Here is a 20,000-nt window from a genome sequence, read left to right as displayed (position 1 = left end):
GCATTATTCAACTTCTCAGCTGCGCTTGTAAAATAGTCCACTAGTCTGTCCTCGCCGCTTAGAATCCTTGCCTTCGAAAAGCCCCTGAGGAAAGTGGTGAATTAAGTTAGTATATATGCATAGGAAGTCGTATCTAAAGAGGGCTTCCGCCTAGGTTGTCGAAACTCCATCATTTCTGGCATCTATTTTATACCACGACCATGTTTTTATGATTGACAAGTCACATGACAAGGTCATGCAAAGGGCGTATTGAAGTTGACAAAAATTTCCTACTTTCTATAAATTTTGGGTACACTGAAGTAAAAAAAGCACTAAAAACGCACCTTGATTGCTTGCTATAATTTACGCACATGGCAGGAATGTGTGCGTTCACAAGACTACAGCTGGCTAAACGTAGTTTTTTGAGGTCTGTCTTCCAAAGAAACGCATAGATCATGAATCCGGATTCAGATGTAGATTCTTCGGATCAATAATTCATTTTCGAATTTCAGTACAGAAACACAAAATCCGTTTTGGATACAAGAATCCGGATTTGGATTTTCCCAAAGAAACGCACCCTAAATTCTAGTGACAATTGTCTCGCCAAAGTGCTAGGACTAAAATTGTCGAACTGATATAGTGACTGATAAAGTGAGTACACCCTCAAGATCACTTCCACTCGGGTTGTAAAATAGTTCTTTGTATTTATGGGGATAAAAAGATATTTTTCTTGGTGGTGGTTTTTTCAGGTCATAGACCGTATTCATAAATGGCGGGCAAGAAATTATTCTTTTGTCTTTGTGCTAATCATACTAACTAGCCTCACTTTGGAACAAACATTCTTTTGAATTTTGCTCCTGTTTACGAGGCTAGTTAGGATGATTAGCGTAAAGACAAAAAAATAATTACTTATCCGCCATTTATGAATACGGTTTATAGACTACTTTCACAAATAGCGACCGCATTTACATTCTTTTGTATTTATGTTAATTAGACCTACCGCCCTCGTTTTGAAACAGAAATTCTTTTGAAATTTGCTCGTCGCCATTATGAAAGAGGTCTATATCGCTCTTTATCATTTAAACGTCAGTAGCTTCAAAGTTGACATTCTAACTAATTTCACCTCGCTCTTTCTATTTCTGGCATCTATTTTGTACCACGACGACTTTTTATGATTGACAAGGTCACGTGACACGGTCGTGCAATGGACCTATTTGAATCACCCAAATTACATTAATCATAATCGGCTGAAAGTGGGCTGTCGCGCCAGAAAAATCCGTTTTCGGATTCTTCGTGTCTTTGGGAACGAAGTTTCCGTGTGATCTGAGATCATAAATTCAATCTTGGATTCTCCCAAATTAATGGCCTCGCTCCCAAGAATCTCCCATAGCTCAGTGGTAAAGAATGCGACCTAGTAACCAGAAGGTAATAGGTTCGACCCCTGAAAAGGAGCTCCCGGGTTTTTCTCTAGGATCTCCGAATCACCATTTATAAGTACATCTCTTTATGCCCCGTTTATGTTCGGCGGCTCTCTGCGAAAAACTTTGTTTCTAAATGTCTAAATTTTTCTAGGGACCAGAAGTTGTGTTCACACGTCCAGATCTGAATTTTGATCTCGTTCGCTTCCGGGAGGAACATGCAAGAGATCACATCACCCTAAAGAACATCTCCAGTATTCCAGCGGAGTGGAGCCTGAAGGAATGCGTGGAGTGCCTTGAGGTTTGTCTTCTGACCCTGGCTAGAAAGACACGGTATTGGCCTTTGGACTCGCCCTTGAAACGAGACGAGTTTAAAGCCAAATCCAGAGGCTAACTAAGTCAACTGTGGCTCCATATTCTTCCGCCACTTTTTTTTTTGCTGTTGATATTGTAGAGCAGAAAAAGGTCAGATTAAAATTAAAACACAACATTATCAGGTCGCCATTGCAACTTACTTCGACCGCAAGTTATATTTGCTTTTTGATACGAGAAACATGATCGCAGTAATTTGAGTAGCCAGTTTCATGAAAAGGGAGCGCAAACAACTAACAGGGCGAAGACTGGGGAAAGACCGGATCTTGAGCGCTATTGGCAGCTCAAGGATCTAACTTGTATTGACTCGAGCAGCTGTAGTTGAAAGTATTCACTTTGTGTTTTATTTCCCAGCAGCCAGAGGATGTTGCATCCCTCTCTGAGTTTACATTCACTCCAGATTGCGGAGTACTTGGTCCGCAAGAGACTAAGCAAGTTGAAGTATTATTTAAAGCATCTGATGCCCCGCGACGAGTGAGAACCGCGCTGCAGTGCAGTGTGAAGAATGGTAAAACAAGGTATAGAATTGATTTTTCTCTCTACTACAGATGTGTTTTTTCTTTAGGCTCTTTGCAATCTTTCCTCACCTGTATTTCGTTGGACGCTTTCGATGGATGCGGGTGATGGTCGCGGTCGATGGTCGTGGTCCATGTTCGCGGTTTGTGGACGCGGTCGAGGTAGCAGCAATAGAAGAGTTTTTGGGATTTTTATGAAGCAAGCCACGGGAGCCCATTTTGTGAAAAGCCCAAAAGCTTTTCGAACCCGAAAAGATGTTTATTTTATCTTTAGCAGATGAAAAAGAAAAAATCATTTCAGAATTTCATGGCCTTAAAACGTCTTCCACTGAAATATCGCCACGGGACGAGCAGAGCCGTTGTGTTTGCTCATTAAACTCCTATTGTTTTGTGACGTTCTCGTACCCGTCGTCGTTAGTATAAAGTGTGTACGAAATGCTGCCCGTTGGAATTTTTCTCTTCATGTCCAATCAGATTCTATCCGAGCAAAGCAATTTACATGTCATTGCATAAGTTATCTAGTGTTTCAATTTTCTGCGATTTTCTGACGACAACTTTTATCATCTTTGAGCTTGATAATAGGTATTTTAGGAACTACGGCGGTACTCGTCGCGTCAAATTATGAACTTTGCACTATCGTAAGTCTTTCCTCATTACTCCATCTCGTTCAGGTCGTATAATAGGAAGCTTAAGCAACGACAACGACAACGTCACAAATGTGCATATTTAGTGGGCAAAAACAATAGCTTTCCATGCTCTGCATGTGCATTTTTCATTTTTGTCCATTTCCTTGACATCATCAGCAAAACAACAACATCAAAGAGCCAAATTTGAGGTTTTATGGCGAACGTCAGCATTTGAGGATAAATTTTAATTTTCTCCCCTAAATTAAGCGTCGTTCCGACCAGTGTCATTTTTAAGGAACTACCACACCCTTGTCATATTAAAAAGGTTGAAAAAGTCATGAAGTGATTACAATAACGTGAATTTATATTTTGAGATGAAGTTCTCGTTGCCGTCGCCGTCGTCGTTGCATAAGGGAACTTAAGCACACGCGTATTTGAGACGCGGACGGCAACCGGAAGTGGGCTGTTTTCCCTTTTGACTTGTCTTCAGACAGCTAAATTTATATCGCCAAGTGTCTTTTCTCTTTTAGAGATGATTAGTATAAAACTCTTGGGGACACCACTGTCCTGGGACGCAAAATGTTCCCTTCCGGTTGCCGTCCGCGTCTCAAAAACACGCGTGTTTAAGCTCCCTTATAAGCTCCCTAATGTGGGCGACGTATCCTAAAAACAAATTATACGACCTGTATTTTGATGGTTGTGGTCGATGGACGCGGCCGATGGACAAGAGCGATGGACGCGGTCCATGGCCGCGGACGAACTATCCCAAAAATAAATTGGGCATGTGAGAATGAAAGGTACATGAATATCAAAACCACAAATATTGGTGATTTCACGTCATTATGCAGAGTACCGCAAAAAAATGCGCTAAAACGCGTGCTGCTCGTACCGTTGTTGTTGCTTCTGAAACTCCCTTATGGCGTCGTGACAACACCGAAGCGTAATTTGTCTTTATGATTGTTTTTTACTTCAATAAATTGAGGTTGTACTTTCAGGGTTTTGCTTGAGCTCTCTAATAACTCAATTATGTCCCACCCACCAGCTGACATTGATTGTTGTTTTTTTCTTCCCTGTAGCTACTTATCAGTGTTTTGTGAGGTACAGAGGCCACTGGTTTGCCTGTTGTCTTGCGACATGTACATTGAGAAGGTGTATCTAGCTGTTCCTGTCAACCGAGAAGTGGTTCTTTACAATCAGTCACTGATTAGAGCTCACTTTAAGTGGAAACAGGTGAAGCGTGTTTCTTGCAACTCTTTCAACCACAGGCCTTTACGTGCGTCTGTTATTGTTTTCATGAATAAACAGTTGCCGAGTACGGTCTCCTGTGGACTTGAATTGAATTGAATTTCTACGTATCATTTTGAGTTGCACGAAGTCAGTTGAGTTCGACTTTAATGAAAGTTCTAACATCCAATCTCCGAACTGGTAGCGGAAACCATGAGAGATTCCATTGCCTTCCTCATTGATCTTTAATTTTTTGTGTGTTTTCATTGATCACCAGTTGCTTGAAGGAGACTATATTCTCACGTTTGAGCCCAATCAAGGGTACCTGGATCCGAGAAAAGAGATGTCAATCAAGCTGACATTTACAGGCCACAAAAAGGTAACACGAGCGTTGCTCTACTCTTCGCTTACGACGACTATAAATCCGAAGGCCGTGTGGGGCTTGAAAGAAGCCAAACAATATTTTCAAAGAGTGGGGCATGGAGTTCCCGCTGTCCTGCGTACTGTAGCATTGTGGGAAGGGGATATGCTCCTAGTTACTAGCCTTAACAACTGACCTACTCTGTAATCCGAGAGTAAATGAAGATATGACAAATGAGGATGAAGACATGTTATAAAGTGTTGGCTCCACTACTTGCTGTAAGGGGAATGCTGCCGCTGTTTCGACTCTTAGCCTTGTGTCATTTGTCTTGCCCAGATTTTGTTCCAACACTTTGAAGTACATGGGACATTGAAGCTTAGAGGAATGCTTCTTTTCATTTATCAACCTATGTTAAGAACATATTGTCCCGTTAAGCATTAAACTTAATGAAATATTGGGCAGGGCTGAATAAGACTACATTCACACGGTACCAGACGAATTTTCTACCGGTTGAAAAAATTGACGGGAAATTTGGTTCGCACAGAACCGTGTGATATAAGTATCAATATTTACCCTCGGATTTTTAGAGTTTCTAGTAGCTGATGTCTTTCGAGCAGAGCAGTTTTAATGTATGACTGCGAAGCTTGGAAGCTCACGAAAACAGAAGCAACGAAGCTGGACGCTTTCCAATACAAATGCATGAAACGCATACTGAGAATAAGATGGCCACGGACCATCAGTCGCACCAACAAATCCAGGAAACCACAGGAGTGAACAGAACGAGTGACGAGATCAGACGCCTAAGATGGAATTGGATCGGGCATATATTGAGAAAGAACAGAGAGGAGCACTGTGTTACAGCATTGGAGTGGAGGCCAGAGGGGAGGAGGAGACCATGTCGACCAAAAACAACATGGAGGAGAAACCGAAGTGGATGGAAAGAGAATGTCAAAGCCTTATGTGCCTTATGGCACGAAGAGATATAGAGATAGAGAATATCTTTGAGCATTGAACAGAACAACTTTAAGAAACCCAACTGGCCGGAGGCAATCAGTTGGCTATTTACAAGTGCAGCCAGGAAATTGAACCAGGGACTACCAGGAACAAATTCAATGCCCTGCAAAAAATTAGACGTCAAGATGCTCACAGCGCGCCCGCTAAAAATTATTTCCCGACTTTGGCGTTCAAATTCTTAAACGGCGGTTTTCGCACGTTTAGTGTGATTCCGCATGAACGAAACCTTTAAATGCACGAATTTTCAACCGGTAGAAAATTCGTCTGGTACTGTGTGAAATGTATAGCGTAAGGTAGCTCGGAAAAGCGGGCCTGATAAATTTGAGGTGTGACTATTAAGTCCTCGTTTCGGAGATTTATACCGTCCTGTTCTAGCAGCCCAGGTTATCGCGTTTTAGTGAAATATTTGTCAATTAGACAAAAATCCCTCCTGTAACTTCAGATATTTTGTCACATCGGAAATCATTTAACTTGAGCAAATTGTGCCACAGGGACCCGTCAGAGATTTAATCGCTTGCTGTGAGGTAGAGCGAATGCAGGACCCATTGTGGCTTTCAATCGCTGCTGATGTCCAGGGACTGGGTGTTACGTTCGAAACTCCAAAGATATTCGATCTTGAGAGGTAAGCGGTAATTACAGATTTCAATGAGACACCCAGGTCGTGTTCTATTAAGATCAACCATTTCAATCGAAATCAATTTAGGTTCAGACGGTTGTAGTTTCCCATTAGAACACTTTGACCGTTATTGGTTAAAGTGTGGTAAGCCCTGTTGACCTTTCTTGAAAAGTGTTACCAGCAAATGTTCGTTTGAGAAAACGAAATGAATTTTTCACTTTCAAATTTCGCGGGCGCCGCCATCTTGAATAAGTGTCATTTTTTACGGTTCCCCATTGTTGAGACTCAAATAACAATGTAGCAACCGAAAGAGCTCACTGTTTAATATTCAAAATGGCGGGACCCGTGAGATTGAAAACAAAAAAACTTGCAAACTTTGGTTGGAGTGGAGGTTTGTCGTAAGAAAGCCCGTCCTTGAGGAACGCTTTTTCTGCAAACCCCGTGGGACGTTCAATAACCGACCCATTGTTCTTCAAGAGTCACAAACCGAGGGCGCTTTCCTTTTGCCAGAAGTGGCCCAGCCAGACTCGTCAGTTTGCGAAGAAAATGCAACAAGTTGAAGGAATACTTGCATGATAATACTTCACATTTTTCTGGAGGAGTAAGTATCATCCTCGAAGTGGGTCAATTTGAAGGGGTTGTAGAGTTAATCCTTCCAAATGCCCGGTCTGGCTGGTCAGTTCTGTTAAATTGAGAGCGTCCCTTGTCTCCGCTATCACGTTCTTTCCCTTTGAATATCAATGAAGCGGTTATTTTCTAGCCAAACTGTGAGGCTACGTCAATAGGGGAGTTAAACAGCGATTAGCGCTAAATTCGCTTTGACAAAGGGCTAGCGCCCGAAACGTCGACCATCCAATCTTTTACGGTGGTAATTCGACCTTTTTTCAACTCGTTTTTCGTGTTTTCTTTCCTATTAGTCATTGCGCAGAGCGCATTTGAATGTATATTCACATAGAGTATGTGTTATAGAAATTCTGTATCCCACATACCTTGTTTTTGTTCCTGACAGACCTGAAGAAATCAAGGAAACTTCACTTGATGACCGCGATCTTCTTCTCGATTTCGAAACAGTACCGCTGGCCAGTTGTCCTCGCGCGACCCTCGTCCTGACAAACACCTCAGCAATACGAGCTTGCTTCAGTGTAGAACTGAATTACTTTCGAGCAGCGAAACCACCAACGCCACCAGACGGTAAGAATGTGGTTAGGGTGCTTTGATTATTAAGTCAGGACCACTTTATGTTGAGAAATGGAAGTGAGAAGCACGCTCAATTTTTGTGAACGTTTCGAAAGGACCTTTAAGGTCGAAACTGACACTGGGCGATAAGACATTTCCCGGTGCACATGCAATGATTCTTTAATTTTTATTTCTTTAATATAATTTGACTGAAATATACTCGTCCGTGGCCGTATGGCCTGGCTGGGCGTTTAGATATCTGCAGCCGTGTTTTTCTCTTGACTTAAACTTAATTCTCACATCATTGGATAATGCACCTCAAAAACACCAATGGAACACACTGCATAGCCAAAGCGCCGTGTGGTCCAAACGCATCGTTCACGCTTTTGTTTATTTTTCTCTTTTGGTTTCTTTACTTTTATTCTTTTCACTTCTTTTTGTCAGGTGCACCCCAAAGCAAGAGGTATGATCGATATTTTTATAAATTCTTTATGTCTTAAGCTTGGGCTTTGTCGTCGGGTTTCAATTGAACTGAACGCCACAAAACAATATGAAAAGTAATTCCTTCAGCCAATCACAAGTGACGCATACTGTCAAACGAGCCAATCATATTGCAAAGCAAAGAGATTTTAAATGCATCCGGTGGTAAAACGCGCTCATGAAATTGTCCCAAATTGGCCTTTTCCGAGTTGCTGCATGCCGCAGTTTCAAAGCGAGTGCTGATGCACAACCAATCAAATGTGCGTATTCTTATGCAAATTAAATCATTCCCTTTCAATAGTTGAGTACCAAGACTCACTTCGAAACCGAGACAAACAGAAACTCGGAAATGGCCCATTACTTTAACTTCTGATTAAAATGGCGTAAGTTGTTTAAACTAATTACTTGGCGAAGCTAAGGAAAACGAAAGAAATCACGAAATGAATTTCGAGACGTGATTTCAAACCCTTTGGAAATAAAACGTTTTGTTTCAGGTATTACCATATCATTTAAATTAATGAGAATGCTATATTATCATGCAAATGCGATACACAAAGAATCTTAACCCCGAGAGATATGAATTGGGTACAACATTGGTTGCGGTCGAATTAGGGAGTTAAAGTCAAGTTATATTGTTCAGTGTTCCCCTAGGGACTCAAAACACCAGAGAGTTGTCACAAGAGTAGTGTCAACACTAGTGTTAGGCCCTGTTTACAAGCAGGCAGGGTAACGCTAGGGTTACCCTAGCAGGAGGGTCAAAGATAGCCAGGGTTTACAAGCAAAATTTCACAGGTAGGGTTACCCTTCCTCCCGGGACAACTTTGTGTGCTTGCTAACCGGCAGCATCGCAAAGACAATGGAAACCGCTAAAAGTTGACCCGGGTAGGCGAGTTGTCCCTAGCAGAGCGTTTACAAGGCAGCTAGGGTTACCCTAGCACTAGGGTAACCCTAGCACTCAGATAGGGCTACCCTAGCGCTAGGGTAACCCTAGCACTCAGATAGGGTTACCCTAGCACTAGGGTAACCCTAGCACTCAGATAGGGTTACCCTAGCGCCAGAGTAAACATAGCTGCCTTGTAAACACGTCCATGAAAAAAAAAGAAGAAATGTGTGAGTGCTAGGGTAACCCTCTTGCTAGGGTAACCCTAGCACTAGCGTTACCCTCCCTCCTTATAAACAGGGCCTTACACTGTGTTTCTCTCAAGACAGTGTTACCGCACCATTGGGTTAGCCGAATCGTTCTATATAGGGGAGAAAATGAAAATTTATCCTCAATTGCTGACGTCCTTCATGAAACCTCTCCTTCAAAGACGCTGTTTTAGAGGCTCCTAAAGGTGGAAAAAATGGTTTTAATTTGATCCTCGATCAATGAATTCTTGTTAGACAAGTGTAGAGGATTTCATGAGGTTGTAGGCGCTTTAAGGGCACTAGGACAAAAGCAGAAAGACAGTGATGGCCTTTTTTGTGCATGACTTGAGGCGCTTCTCGTGTTCGTGGTCGTCGTTTAGAAAACGGTCATTGTGTTGATATTTGAAGTTCAGTGAGTACCCAGCATTTTGTATACACTTCCTTCGAGCCCCTTCCCATAGGTGGTTTTCACGTGACGTCATCGCCGCCATGTTGGTAGATGAAAACAAAAAGATCTCTCATTAGCTCCTTTTGTTCGTCCACCAGAAGTCGTACATTTCACTATTGTTATTGGTGTCTTTCACTTGACGTCACAGCGGCCATGTTGGTGTACCTAAACAATGGTACGGCGGCCATGTTAGTGTACCCAACTTATTCTCCGGGAATTGAGCTCAATTATCATTCAAATGTTTTCTTTTGTTTCGGTGGAAAAACAAGGTTACTGATCACGTAAGTGAAAACACTCATTAATCGGTCTGTGAAAACGCTGACAGGAATATGAAAAAAAAAAAAAATGGTCAAAAGTGAAAAGCGCACGTGCAGAGCGTGCAACAACAACAACCACAACAACAACCTTTATTAACCCTATTCAAGAAGAATAAAAAAGAAGAAGAAAAAGAAACTATAAAAAACAATATAATAGAAGGTATATAGTTGTACTCACAGTTTATGAGTTGTTGTGCAACAGCCAAAGTAGCAAAGCTTTCGAGTTGGCTGCTGCTTACTTACAACTAAAGAATGGAACGAAGGAGACAAATAATAATTAAGACTAAACTAATTCACAAGGCAAGAAGTGTTATGAAAACGGAATGGAGATGTTGCGTTAAAAATTAATTACAGAAAAGTCAGAAAACAATAATAGTATAATTACAGATTGAAATTCAATTGGGAATGCAAAACTATGACTGACATTTGAGGAGATGATCTTTATACCGCTTTTTAAAACTACCAATAGAGAGTCATTTCAAGTTTGAAATGGCAAAGCTAATAGGGAGCTTAAGCACGCACGTTTTTGAGACGCGGACGGCAACCGGAAGTGAGCTATTTTACCTTATAACTGGCTTTCTAACAGCCACATTTACATTGCTATTTATCTTTCTCCATTAAGAGATGATTAATACAAAAATCTTGGAGACATCACTGTCCTGGCACGCGAAATTTTCTCTTCCCGTTGCCGTCCGCGTCTTAAAACGCGCGTGCTTAAGCTCCGAATTGTTTTTACCCACGAAATATGCAAATTTGTGACCGATTGGTCTTGAATTCTTGTCATTTATCCGCAGGGGACGAATATTGGGTCGAACTCCAAATATTGCCGATCCCATCAGCAAGACCACCACGAAAGCGCATGCAGGTCAGAGTGTGTTATCGGCAAAAGGCAATTTTAGGTTACGAACCCCATTTTGTAAACAGCCAACTGGTTGCCTTCTGCTGTTTGGGGTCCTTAATCATGACTCTGTTAAGTTTGAACTGTTTCGTTTAGATTATTGAAAGTGGAGAGCCTGTGAACTAGCTTGATGGCAAACTGCACTTTCACTGTAAATAAAACATTTGCTTTTTTTACTTTCCTGAAAAAAAAAAAAAAGAGAGTCATGGCCATTGGCGGATGTCATTACAAAGGCAGCACTGTGTTCTCAGCTGTTTTAAGATGCCAAGCGTCGGTCCGACCAGAATTTGAAGTCAGGATCTCCTACCTGATCTTCAGTACTAACGGTGCTGTTTGTGTTTGTATTTCAGATTACTGTCGATCTATTTTGCGCGACGGAAGAGGTGCAGCCTTTGTGCCGCGTCCAGCTTCTGGCGAATTGTTACCATTCGGCTATCAAGTGATTGAAATAACTGGTTACAGTGATATGTGGGGGGAGTACAGGGACTTTCTGGTTTGCAAGGTAAACATTACATAGTTATATAGGTGCTGGCGAGGTGACTGAGATCTTGCAACACTAAATTGGAGATTTGCGAAATAGACGAGATATTGTCTTTGGCATGCCCAAGATTGCTCGATCCATTGGCCCTTAATAGGGGCCATTTTGGTTTCTGGGTAATTTTTATTTGAAATTTAGCTATTGCCCTCTGATTTTCATGGTTTCAGATAGAAGGCCTGGAACCAGTGAATATTCCCGTCAAGATGGATGTCGTTGGCTGTCCCCTCAATTTGCAAATGATGAAAGACCAAGCACCGATTCTCCGGTGAGGTTCTCATTTGCTGACACAGAGTTCAAGGTTTTTTCATTCTTCGTTCTTATTTCAAAGAGGCCACCTCATTGGTTAATTAGAGTGAAAGTGTTTGTTGGGTTATATGAAGTAAAGTAATATTACTGTCATGGCTTTGTTTTGATTGGGCTTTTAACCTCAAAACCCCCTCGAGAGGCGTTTTATTAATAACTCTGCTCGAGAAAGGGTTAACTCCGAGGCCCAGTATGATGGGCTCCTATGTACCGTCCTTATCTAAAGAAATAAAGTTTAACTTTTCGTACTTGTCAAGACAAAGATAGCTTTTTTAGCTGAGTCATTCTAAGCCCGGTCTTGGGAAACTTTTTCCGCTGAGCAGACTGACATCCTCTGTGATTGTTCTTGTCGTTGATTAGGTTTGGAACGCACGTCTCTGGCGCTCCGTCAGTACAGCGATCGCTCAGGATTAACAACACAAGTCCCTTTGGTGAGTGAATTGGTGGAACTGATTGCCAAATAGTGAATTAAACTTTTTATGTCAGGAAGTTACTTTGACGGTCGGAACATTTTTGTGACTCGGATTTGCAATGACAGCGATTCTGAATTAAAAGATGCAGAGCAGGTGTAGGTGGAAAATGAAAGTGGAGTCTCAGCTGCTTACAGCTAAATGATATGCGATCAGAGTCTGTCATTGAAGCCATTCAAACAAATAAATAACACAAGCGGCATCCCCACTATAACACGTCGTCACTTTGGGGCCCCCTGATTCTCATACGATGCAGTTTTTAAAACACTTTTTCCGTTTTTCTATTGCAGACATTCGCTTGGACTGGGAGTCCTACCACATTCAACCACAGGACACCCAGCTTTTGGATATGTTGGTTTTCATTGGGCAACCTCTTCCGGTGTTTAAGGATGGCGACGAAGTTGTCCCAGCTGTTAAAGAAGAGGAATTTTATAAAGCGGAGGATACACCCTTTATACAAGTAAAGCTCAGGGAACACGATGGAACATGCTCAAATAGACCTTTTGATGCAACACCAAGGCAACAGGTTAGTCATTTCAGTCCCATCAGTGATGAACATGAAATTTCTCTTAAAGACCACTTGTCTGGTCAGACAAACGAGCTATGAGAATATAACATTTGATCATCAGAAAAAGTATTAAGGGGTTTGAGAAGATTCCAAATGAAATTAGCATAAGAAAAACATATACAATAACTAGTAGGTTAGGTCATGACGACAAAGCTCTAAGTAAAATTGGCATTCTCCACCAGTCCTCACACCTTTCTCTCAACGCTTTGCCTTCCTTACTGCTATTTTAGGACTTCTACACAACCTCCTAGCCGTTCGATCATCTGTTGTGAAATAATCCTCCAATCAGTCTCCTCATGGCGTGTTTGGCCTTGTTTCGTTACACAACAAATGGTTGAGTTAAAGGGCTATTTACATAGGAGGGGGGGGGGGGAGAAGATCCTAGAGGGAGGAGCATCCTAGTAGCATTTTTTTTTATTCAGGGTGTAAAAGTTGTTTTTTCCTAGTGATAGGGTCTTCCTCGCTCAGAGGTAAGCTGAAAGTAGCTGAGGGTAAAACCTTAGTGCTAGTAAGTTTTCTAGCATCGTTTAAGCCACTTCCACTTGAAAGATCTTAGCACTAGAGACTAGAAAATCAACGTGGAGGCGCCGGGGCGTTCAGCAACGTCGTTTAAACGATAACAAACCATAACTCCAACGGGAATTTCTTCATATATACTTTGCGGAACTGAGTTGTTTCGCGTAATACGATCTTTCTGGTGCAATAATATTCCTCCCTGCATACCAACAGCCCTTTCATCAAGGCCATAACTTTTTTTCCAGATAATTCCTGCAAGAGGCCACTCCTGTGCCAAAGTGTCGTTTCATCCTTACACAGAAAAGCCCTCTGGGGAACAGTGCACCGGATACGTTGCCGCTTACATGAGCTTAGATGATCAGGTAATGAGGTTTCTTCTCACACATTTTTGAGAGATCTTTTAAAGAGACGGCGGTTACAGCAACGAGAACGTTTAGGAAAAAAGGGGAACAGGCTTGATACATTGGTTAGCCTGCAAGCGGGCTCTTCCGTTGAAAATAATAATAATAATAATAATAATAATAATAATAATAACGATAACGATAACGATAACAATAACAATAACAATATAATAATAATAATAATTATAATAAAGGTCTTTATTAAGAGTTCATTATGCAAACAGACGTGCAACAATTAACAAGGTAAAAATTGAATAAAACGACAAACCAATATTAATTACTATCAAACACACATCTAACGGCGCGCGGTCGAAATATAGGGGCTTGGTTACTAGTTTGTACCAACCAAGCCACCTGTATTTCGACCGCTCGCTATTTCAACGGAAGAGCCTTCTTGTAGACTACGCATTGGTGAGATCACTCGCCTTTCGCTCGTCTGCCCCTGAATGGATTTCGGGACTAGATCGACGCCATATTTAGCTTGCGTGAATTGGTTCTCTATTCTACGTAAGGAGGCATTCCCTCGGATTCCAGTTTTTCTTGTGCATCAAAAGCCAACATTTCATAATTACTCTGAATGTTCCGCGTGTGTAGAGCACAACATGGAGGAAGTGTCGTAGACTGCACCTTTATCAACGTCTTGTCGTAGTGACTTGGGATAATTACTTTATGATACCATAAGCGCGCAAGAAATTGTCCTTCGTAGCCATCGTCCATTGTCGTCTTCATATTGGAAGCTCCTTTTCGGTGAGTGGACAAACCTAAGACTACGAACTAGAGCCTCGAATTTCGTAGTTGGCTTGCACTGTGCCCATAATCACAGGGGTACGTTTTGTGTTACTAGTTCCCCGTTTGTTCTCTAGGTCCTGAAGATTCCTGGATGTGTACATCGACTGCATGGTGTGGAGATAAGACCCTTCCGTGTTGATATGACCGCCAAAATCGATCCAGCATTGTAAGTTTTGGCGTAATTTACTGTTATAACAAATCAAGGGGCTCGAAATTTGGCGACATTCTACGTAAAAATATTATCGATCGTTACCAATGTGGCTGATTGTGATATCTGTATAACGGCTTTCCTTACGTGTCTAGGTAAATATCTTAAATTTAATTTTATCGTGCAAATTATCAGTTAAGGAAGCTTAAATATCATTGCGCTTAGTTTCTAATTATAACCTTTATATTTTCCGAAAAAAGACCTCCCCAAACCTGTACGCGTACAATATCAAACCCAGAAATGTGTTTTTATTTCTTAACAAAACGTTTCTTCAAAAGTTGGAGAGTAAGTCTTCCTGTCCCATCCACTTTGCCTAAGAGTTGTCTACCTTTGATACAATCGCCTGCAAAGTTCTTCTTGCAACAAAAGTTGATGTGTTGCGATCCATTCTCAGTCGTAACATTTATTCGGCAATACTTTTAAAACATCACTGCATTCGGGGTTTTATCTCCTCGTTTGGTCACGACAAGCCATAATTTCGATGTTACTTTCCTGACACCGCAAATCACACACATCATACGATTCTTTGTCGGAGTTTCCATGTTTCCAAATTTCGCGATCCTTTATTTACATGTCCACCCTGACATCTAATGTAATATGATTGGCTCATTCCGAGCATGCGCCTGCAAGTAATACAGGACTCTCTCTTTTCCCGCCTGGGTTCCAGGCCCATCTTCAGAGCGGGGTAAGAGGGAGTCCCGGAACAGGACTAAAGCCAAACTCTATCTTTTGACCGGCTCCCAAGATATCCAATTTAAAAAAAAACTGAACTGAGTTCCCATTTTTTTCACGCTATTAAACCCAACAGACTTTCTTTGGAAACGGAAGATGGCAAAGGAACAGAGTTCATTACAGCGGCCTCTGATCTGGTTAGTAATATGGGCCTTATTCGCGCGGCGGCCATAGTGGTCATAGACAGTAGATTTCGTACCCCGAGCCTCGAATTGAAATGTTTGGGAACGAGTTACGATGGGGCAATACAAAACTTTTCAATCCCTCGGGGCTCAACATGGCAGCCGTATGATTAAGGCCCATTGTTTTGCTTAGTTAAAGCCTTTTGAATGGATTTCGTGGCTTAGAGTAAATCGGTTGCAGGAAAGTGCTTCAATAGTCTTCCTAAAAAGTTTGGGCTTTGGGGAAGTTTGGTGAGTTGGGTGTCCTGTGTGACTAATTGGAACCGTGTCCCGAAAATTTTAACCCTATTCCATTTTGAAGCATTTTTTTCGAATCGCTTGCACCTTACAAAAAGCCTCGTCGAATTCAAGTCTATAATCCATTACGGTGTTTAATATGCGAATTATCGCTGGTTTGAAACTTTTCTTGCGCTAACAATGACCTTTTTCTCTTTACTAGCTTGTTGGAATAGCACCGCTGGTCCATCGCTTTGTCCTCTGTAACACCACGGAAACACCGCTGACAATGAAGTTTGAAATAAAGCCTCCATTTCAGGTCATGTCCGCTGAACCACCGCCATCGGCCAAAGCTTCAAGGTCCCAGGCCTCTGGTCCCATTACGGTCAAGCCCGGTAAAACAATTGAGGTGAACGGGAAGCTTTGTTAGAGTCCATTTAACAAATAGATGCCATGTTGCGGTGCGCCTGTTCAGTAATAGATCACAGTTGAAAAGTGTGGCAGGAGGGAAAAGTTGCACATGCTAGACTGAGACTCTCGTAGACTCCTCAGAAGTCAAGTTGAAATTTAAAATCTTTATCATTAACCGCCTGTTTTAATAAATTTGTTTCAGTTGAAAGTGGGATTCTGCCTGTCACATGAACTCGTACATATAGTGAACGAGATACCTTTCGAGCAGGAACAAGAGGATGGAACGCTTCTCACGGCCACAGACGATGACGACAGGATACTGATCTTCAAGCAAGACCTGAAAGTGGAATTTTCAAATAATGATACACAGGTTCAATGACCTTGTCGCATCGATTTCTAGTTTTCCAATCTCCTAGCTTAGGTCGCACGGTGAAAAAGTGGCTTAATTTTAGATATGATGGACTACCTTTCCTGTTGTTTTGTGGGCTAATCTTGAGGGAAGAGCTTTTTGACAGTCCGTTTTCATTTCTTTGCTAATGGTGTCTACTTGTTGGTTTTTCAGTTAATTCCACTTATGGCATCAATCGCTGTCCCAACTCTCCGTCTATCTCGAGATGTGGTAGATTTTGGAACGTGCCTGGTTGGTCAGCCAGTCGAATTGCACATAACGTTGTATAATCGTTCACAGTCTGCCTCGGCTTGGATCGCCAAGAAAGGTAACCATGTGGCGATGAGATGTGCTAAGAAATCATAAGTAGAGTGGGGGATTCTGCTCTCTCGATTTTAAGTGATTACGTGTTTTTTTTGTGAGGCATATTTAGAGTTTGCTTAACTAAGAGATGATGTCGATGACGACAACGGCGAAGACGATAAGGAAAATTACGACCACGGTAGCGGCGAACACGACGACGACACGATGATGACGATGACGATGATAGATCTACGATGCGACGTCATTGAAAACGTTATCTGAAATTGCAAGTTAACGCTGGTTTAAGAAACTTTTGCGTGGTCAATATTTCAGTTTTTTTCTTCTACAAACTAGCAAGACTGTACACAAACTAATTTCGTTGGATCGGTTTCGAAGCTTGTAAAAGCTCCTGCCGATTTGCGGAAAACAGAAAAGAAATTTCCTTTAATGATCAACTGTATTTCTCATTATATGATGTTGTGTGGTCGAGTTCTCCTTGGCGTCGTCGCGCCGTGGATCGTAAAGTTCCTGCCTGTTGATTACGGCGACGAGTAATGATCAGCGCAGTTATGATTGCTACTTTAGCAGCCGCGAAATGAACGCCTGAAAACTTCCATCTTGAACGGGACAACTAAGGGACAACGGAATCTTTCCTGTAGAATACAGGAGCGAGCAACTCCCATACTGACGCTATATCACTATCTATTTAGGCTACCTTTTCCGCCATAAAACAAAGGCAGTTCCGGTTCGGTGACGCTCTGATGTCATGTTAGTTTCTTGTGATTGGTCATCAGTCCCTTGCGGGAGTCTCATTCGCGGGAAATTCAATCTAAAAATAAATGACTCTGTGAAAACGCCGTCACAGGAATATAGGGCTGTTGTTCGCTCATAGTCATGGGCTCCTGTAGAAGGCGATTAAAGTTTTTTGGTTGACAGGGTGATCTTTTAATTGCTCATCTTCACAATCGTTCACTTTACAGACCCTCGTTATCCATTGGTCAGTCAGCAAGTCTTTGACGTGTCGCCAACGGAAGGATTCCTCGAGGCCAAAACAACCCTTGTATCCCAAACAAAGACTACACTTAAAGTTACCTTCACACCAAAGTAAGTTCAAGTTCATGTGTATCTCTGATTGGCCTTCAATCTCGGCCAAATTTCATTAAATAATCACGTTCAAGTTTTCCATTTTCCAGCTAAAGTGGCAAATTGACATTCATTGACTTACCCGGTACCCTCTTTGACTTATTGTGAGCTAAGTGAGTTCAATTATTATACTTTAACGTTGCAGGCACAATATTGAATACGAGTGCGTCGTCATAGTCAGCGGTCAACTTCAAGAAGAGGAGCAGAGACTGGTGATGAGAGGGCGGGGTTCGTACGATCAAACGCATGAACGGCTGGTGAATGTCACCACGGACACGTAACCAACCGTAAAATGCGCGATATTTGTCGCGAAATTAAGTCTCCAACAAAGGCAGTAATGTTTTATGTGACACATTTTGTGTCGCGCTATGATTTGTATATAGACCTCTGTATGTATTTTGTGAATGCCATTTAATGGAAATTTATTAAAATGTTTTTCATTCAAACAGACTTGCGCATATTTGAAAGTGCGTAAGCATTGATAAGACAGTGCGCTCTTGAAGGTTGTTTGTTTCGACCTTATCACGGTTTAATAATAAATAATAATAATAATAATAATAATTTATTACTTATATAGCGCAAAATACATGTGGATATGATCTAATGCGCTAAACGTTTCCGTCAACAAACCGCAATTCCACAGGGAATGCCATTTTGAATTCTCAGACTTTGCGGACGTCTGGGGAAACAGACATCTAAAAATAACTTAATTAGAACTGACGTGTGCTAAGGTCTGACTGGGAGACTTCCTCTCTGTCTCTTTAATTTTCTCTTGGTCCTTTGGGTGGAAAAACTGTCACCATCCCACTCGCGCTTGATTTGCATCTCTAGATCTACACACCAATGCTTATTCTGTAAGCAAATAATATCAAACCTTTGCGGTTAAAATATAGAAAAGCTATAGTTTACGTCGATCAGTATAGCGTGAACCCCGGCCAGTCATACTTGTCCAAATGGTCCTTAGGGAACCGGAGAAGGGGGACAGACAACGAACGAGCCATAGCAAATCCTGCACGGAGAGTAAACATCAAGACGAGTCAGACGATGTTTTTCCATTATCTTCACTCTCTTGGTCCCGTTGTCTAGATCTGGATCTAGCCAAATTGGGTACAGGGTGGAGCCTTTGACGGCGAATTACTATTTTGAAATCGGTATCCGAGTCCGAAAGATGTCGTTTACAACCGTAAACGTTATGATCAGTGTCCATTGCTTCAGCATTACATGATTTACGTCCTTGGCATTATTAGGATCCATATCAAGTAAATTGCTTTGACAATCGCATCACTTGACTTTCCAACAGCAGGGTTTTGAACGGGATTGGGATTCTAAGAAGACTCTGTAGCAACCTCAGTTCATTTTTCTTGATTATCCACATAAACAATGTTCGACAAAAATAGCCGATCCTTTAGCTCATATAATTAATTTATCTATCTCTCATGGCATTGTTCCCGACCAAATGAAAATTGCTCGCGTGATACCACTCTTTAAAGCTGGTGATCGATCACTCCTTTCGAACTATAGACCGATCTCGATTCTCCCTAGCTTTTCTAAGTTTCTTGAAAAGGTTGTTTATAACCGTCTTTATAATTATTTAAGTAAACTAGAAATTCTATGTGATAATCAATTTGGCTTCAGGAAAAACCATTCAACTTTGTTAGCATTGATTGACCTACATGAAAAAATCTCTCTTGCTCTTGATCGCAATGAACATGCCGTTGGCGTTTTCCTTGATCTTTCTAAGGCCTTTGATACCGTCGATCATAATATTCTGCTTGACAAACTCGAACACTATGGTATACGTGGCGTTGCTCTGGACTGGGTTAGAAGTTACCTCTCCAACAGGTTGCAATTCGTTCAATTTAACGGTCAATGTTCCTCTCCTCAAACTATCTGCTGTGGCGTCCCCCAGGGATCCATTTTAGGCCCCTTGTTTTTCTTGATCTATATTAATGATTTAAATAACGTATCGACGCTCGTCGAGCTGATTTTGTTCGCTGATGATACTAATTTATTTATGTCCCATAAAGATCCTGTATACCTGGCAGCATCACTCAATTCCGAACTTAATAAATTATCCACTTGGTTTAAGGCAAACAAACTCTCCTTAAACCTGAAGAAACCAAACTTTCTGTTATTTAAGCCTAGACAGAAAAGGTATCATTTTCCAATGCAAATATGCATAAATGACCAGAGAATCGAACAGGTTAAGGAAACGGTCTTCCTCGGTGTAGTCCTTGATGAACATCTGTCTTGGAAACCG

The 20,000-nt window shown here is 41.6% G+C and overlaps 1 protein-coding gene across 1 annotated transcript in view; it reads left to right on the top strand.

Annotated features, from left to right (window-relative positions):
- The window catches only part of LOC138015465 (deleted in lung and esophageal cancer protein 1-like), a 31,576-nt gene extending 13,394 nt beyond the window's left edge, over nt 1-18,182 (top strand). Inside the window, exons 10-29 of the mRNA XM_068862536.1 lie at nt 1,552-1,698; nt 2,124-2,287; nt 3,987-4,140; nt 4,412-4,513; nt 6,001-6,131; nt 7,135-7,316; nt 7,746-7,764; nt 10,469-10,539; nt 10,923-11,074; nt 11,278-11,375; nt 11,774-11,844; nt 12,174-12,409; nt 13,213-13,329; nt 14,232-14,323; nt 15,174-15,234; nt 15,719-15,904; nt 16,109-16,276; nt 16,469-16,622; nt 17,578-17,701; nt 17,886-18,182. Coding sequence (XP_068718637.1) covers nt 1,552-1,698; nt 2,124-2,287; nt 3,987-4,140; nt 4,412-4,513; nt 6,001-6,131; nt 7,135-7,316; nt 7,746-7,764; nt 10,469-10,539; nt 10,923-11,074; nt 11,278-11,375; nt 11,774-11,844; nt 12,174-12,409; nt 13,213-13,329; nt 14,232-14,323; nt 15,174-15,234; nt 15,719-15,904; nt 16,109-16,276; nt 16,469-16,622; nt 17,578-17,701; nt 17,886-18,021 — 2,565 coding nt within the window. The 3' untranslated portion in view covers nt 18,022-18,182. The remainder of the gene's footprint in view (nt 1-1,551; nt 1,699-2,123; nt 2,288-3,986; nt 4,141-4,411; nt 4,514-6,000; nt 6,132-7,134; nt 7,317-7,745; nt 7,765-10,468; nt 10,540-10,922; nt 11,075-11,277; nt 11,376-11,773; nt 11,845-12,173; nt 12,410-13,212; nt 13,330-14,231; nt 14,324-15,173; nt 15,235-15,718; nt 15,905-16,108; nt 16,277-16,468; nt 16,623-17,577; nt 17,702-17,885) is intronic.
- Nucleotides 18,183-20,000: the final 1,818 nt, after the last annotated feature.

This window comes from Montipora capricornis, chromosome 1 (genome assembly GCF_036669925.1).
Source record: "Montipora capricornis isolate CH-2021 chromosome 1, ASM3666992v2, whole genome shotgun sequence".
Taxonomy (NCBI): Eukaryota; Metazoa; Cnidaria; class Anthozoa; order Scleractinia; family Acroporidae; genus Montipora; species Montipora capricornis.
Note: the sequence above shows the minus strand (reverse complement) of the source record. Positions and strands in the feature narration are given on the sequence as shown.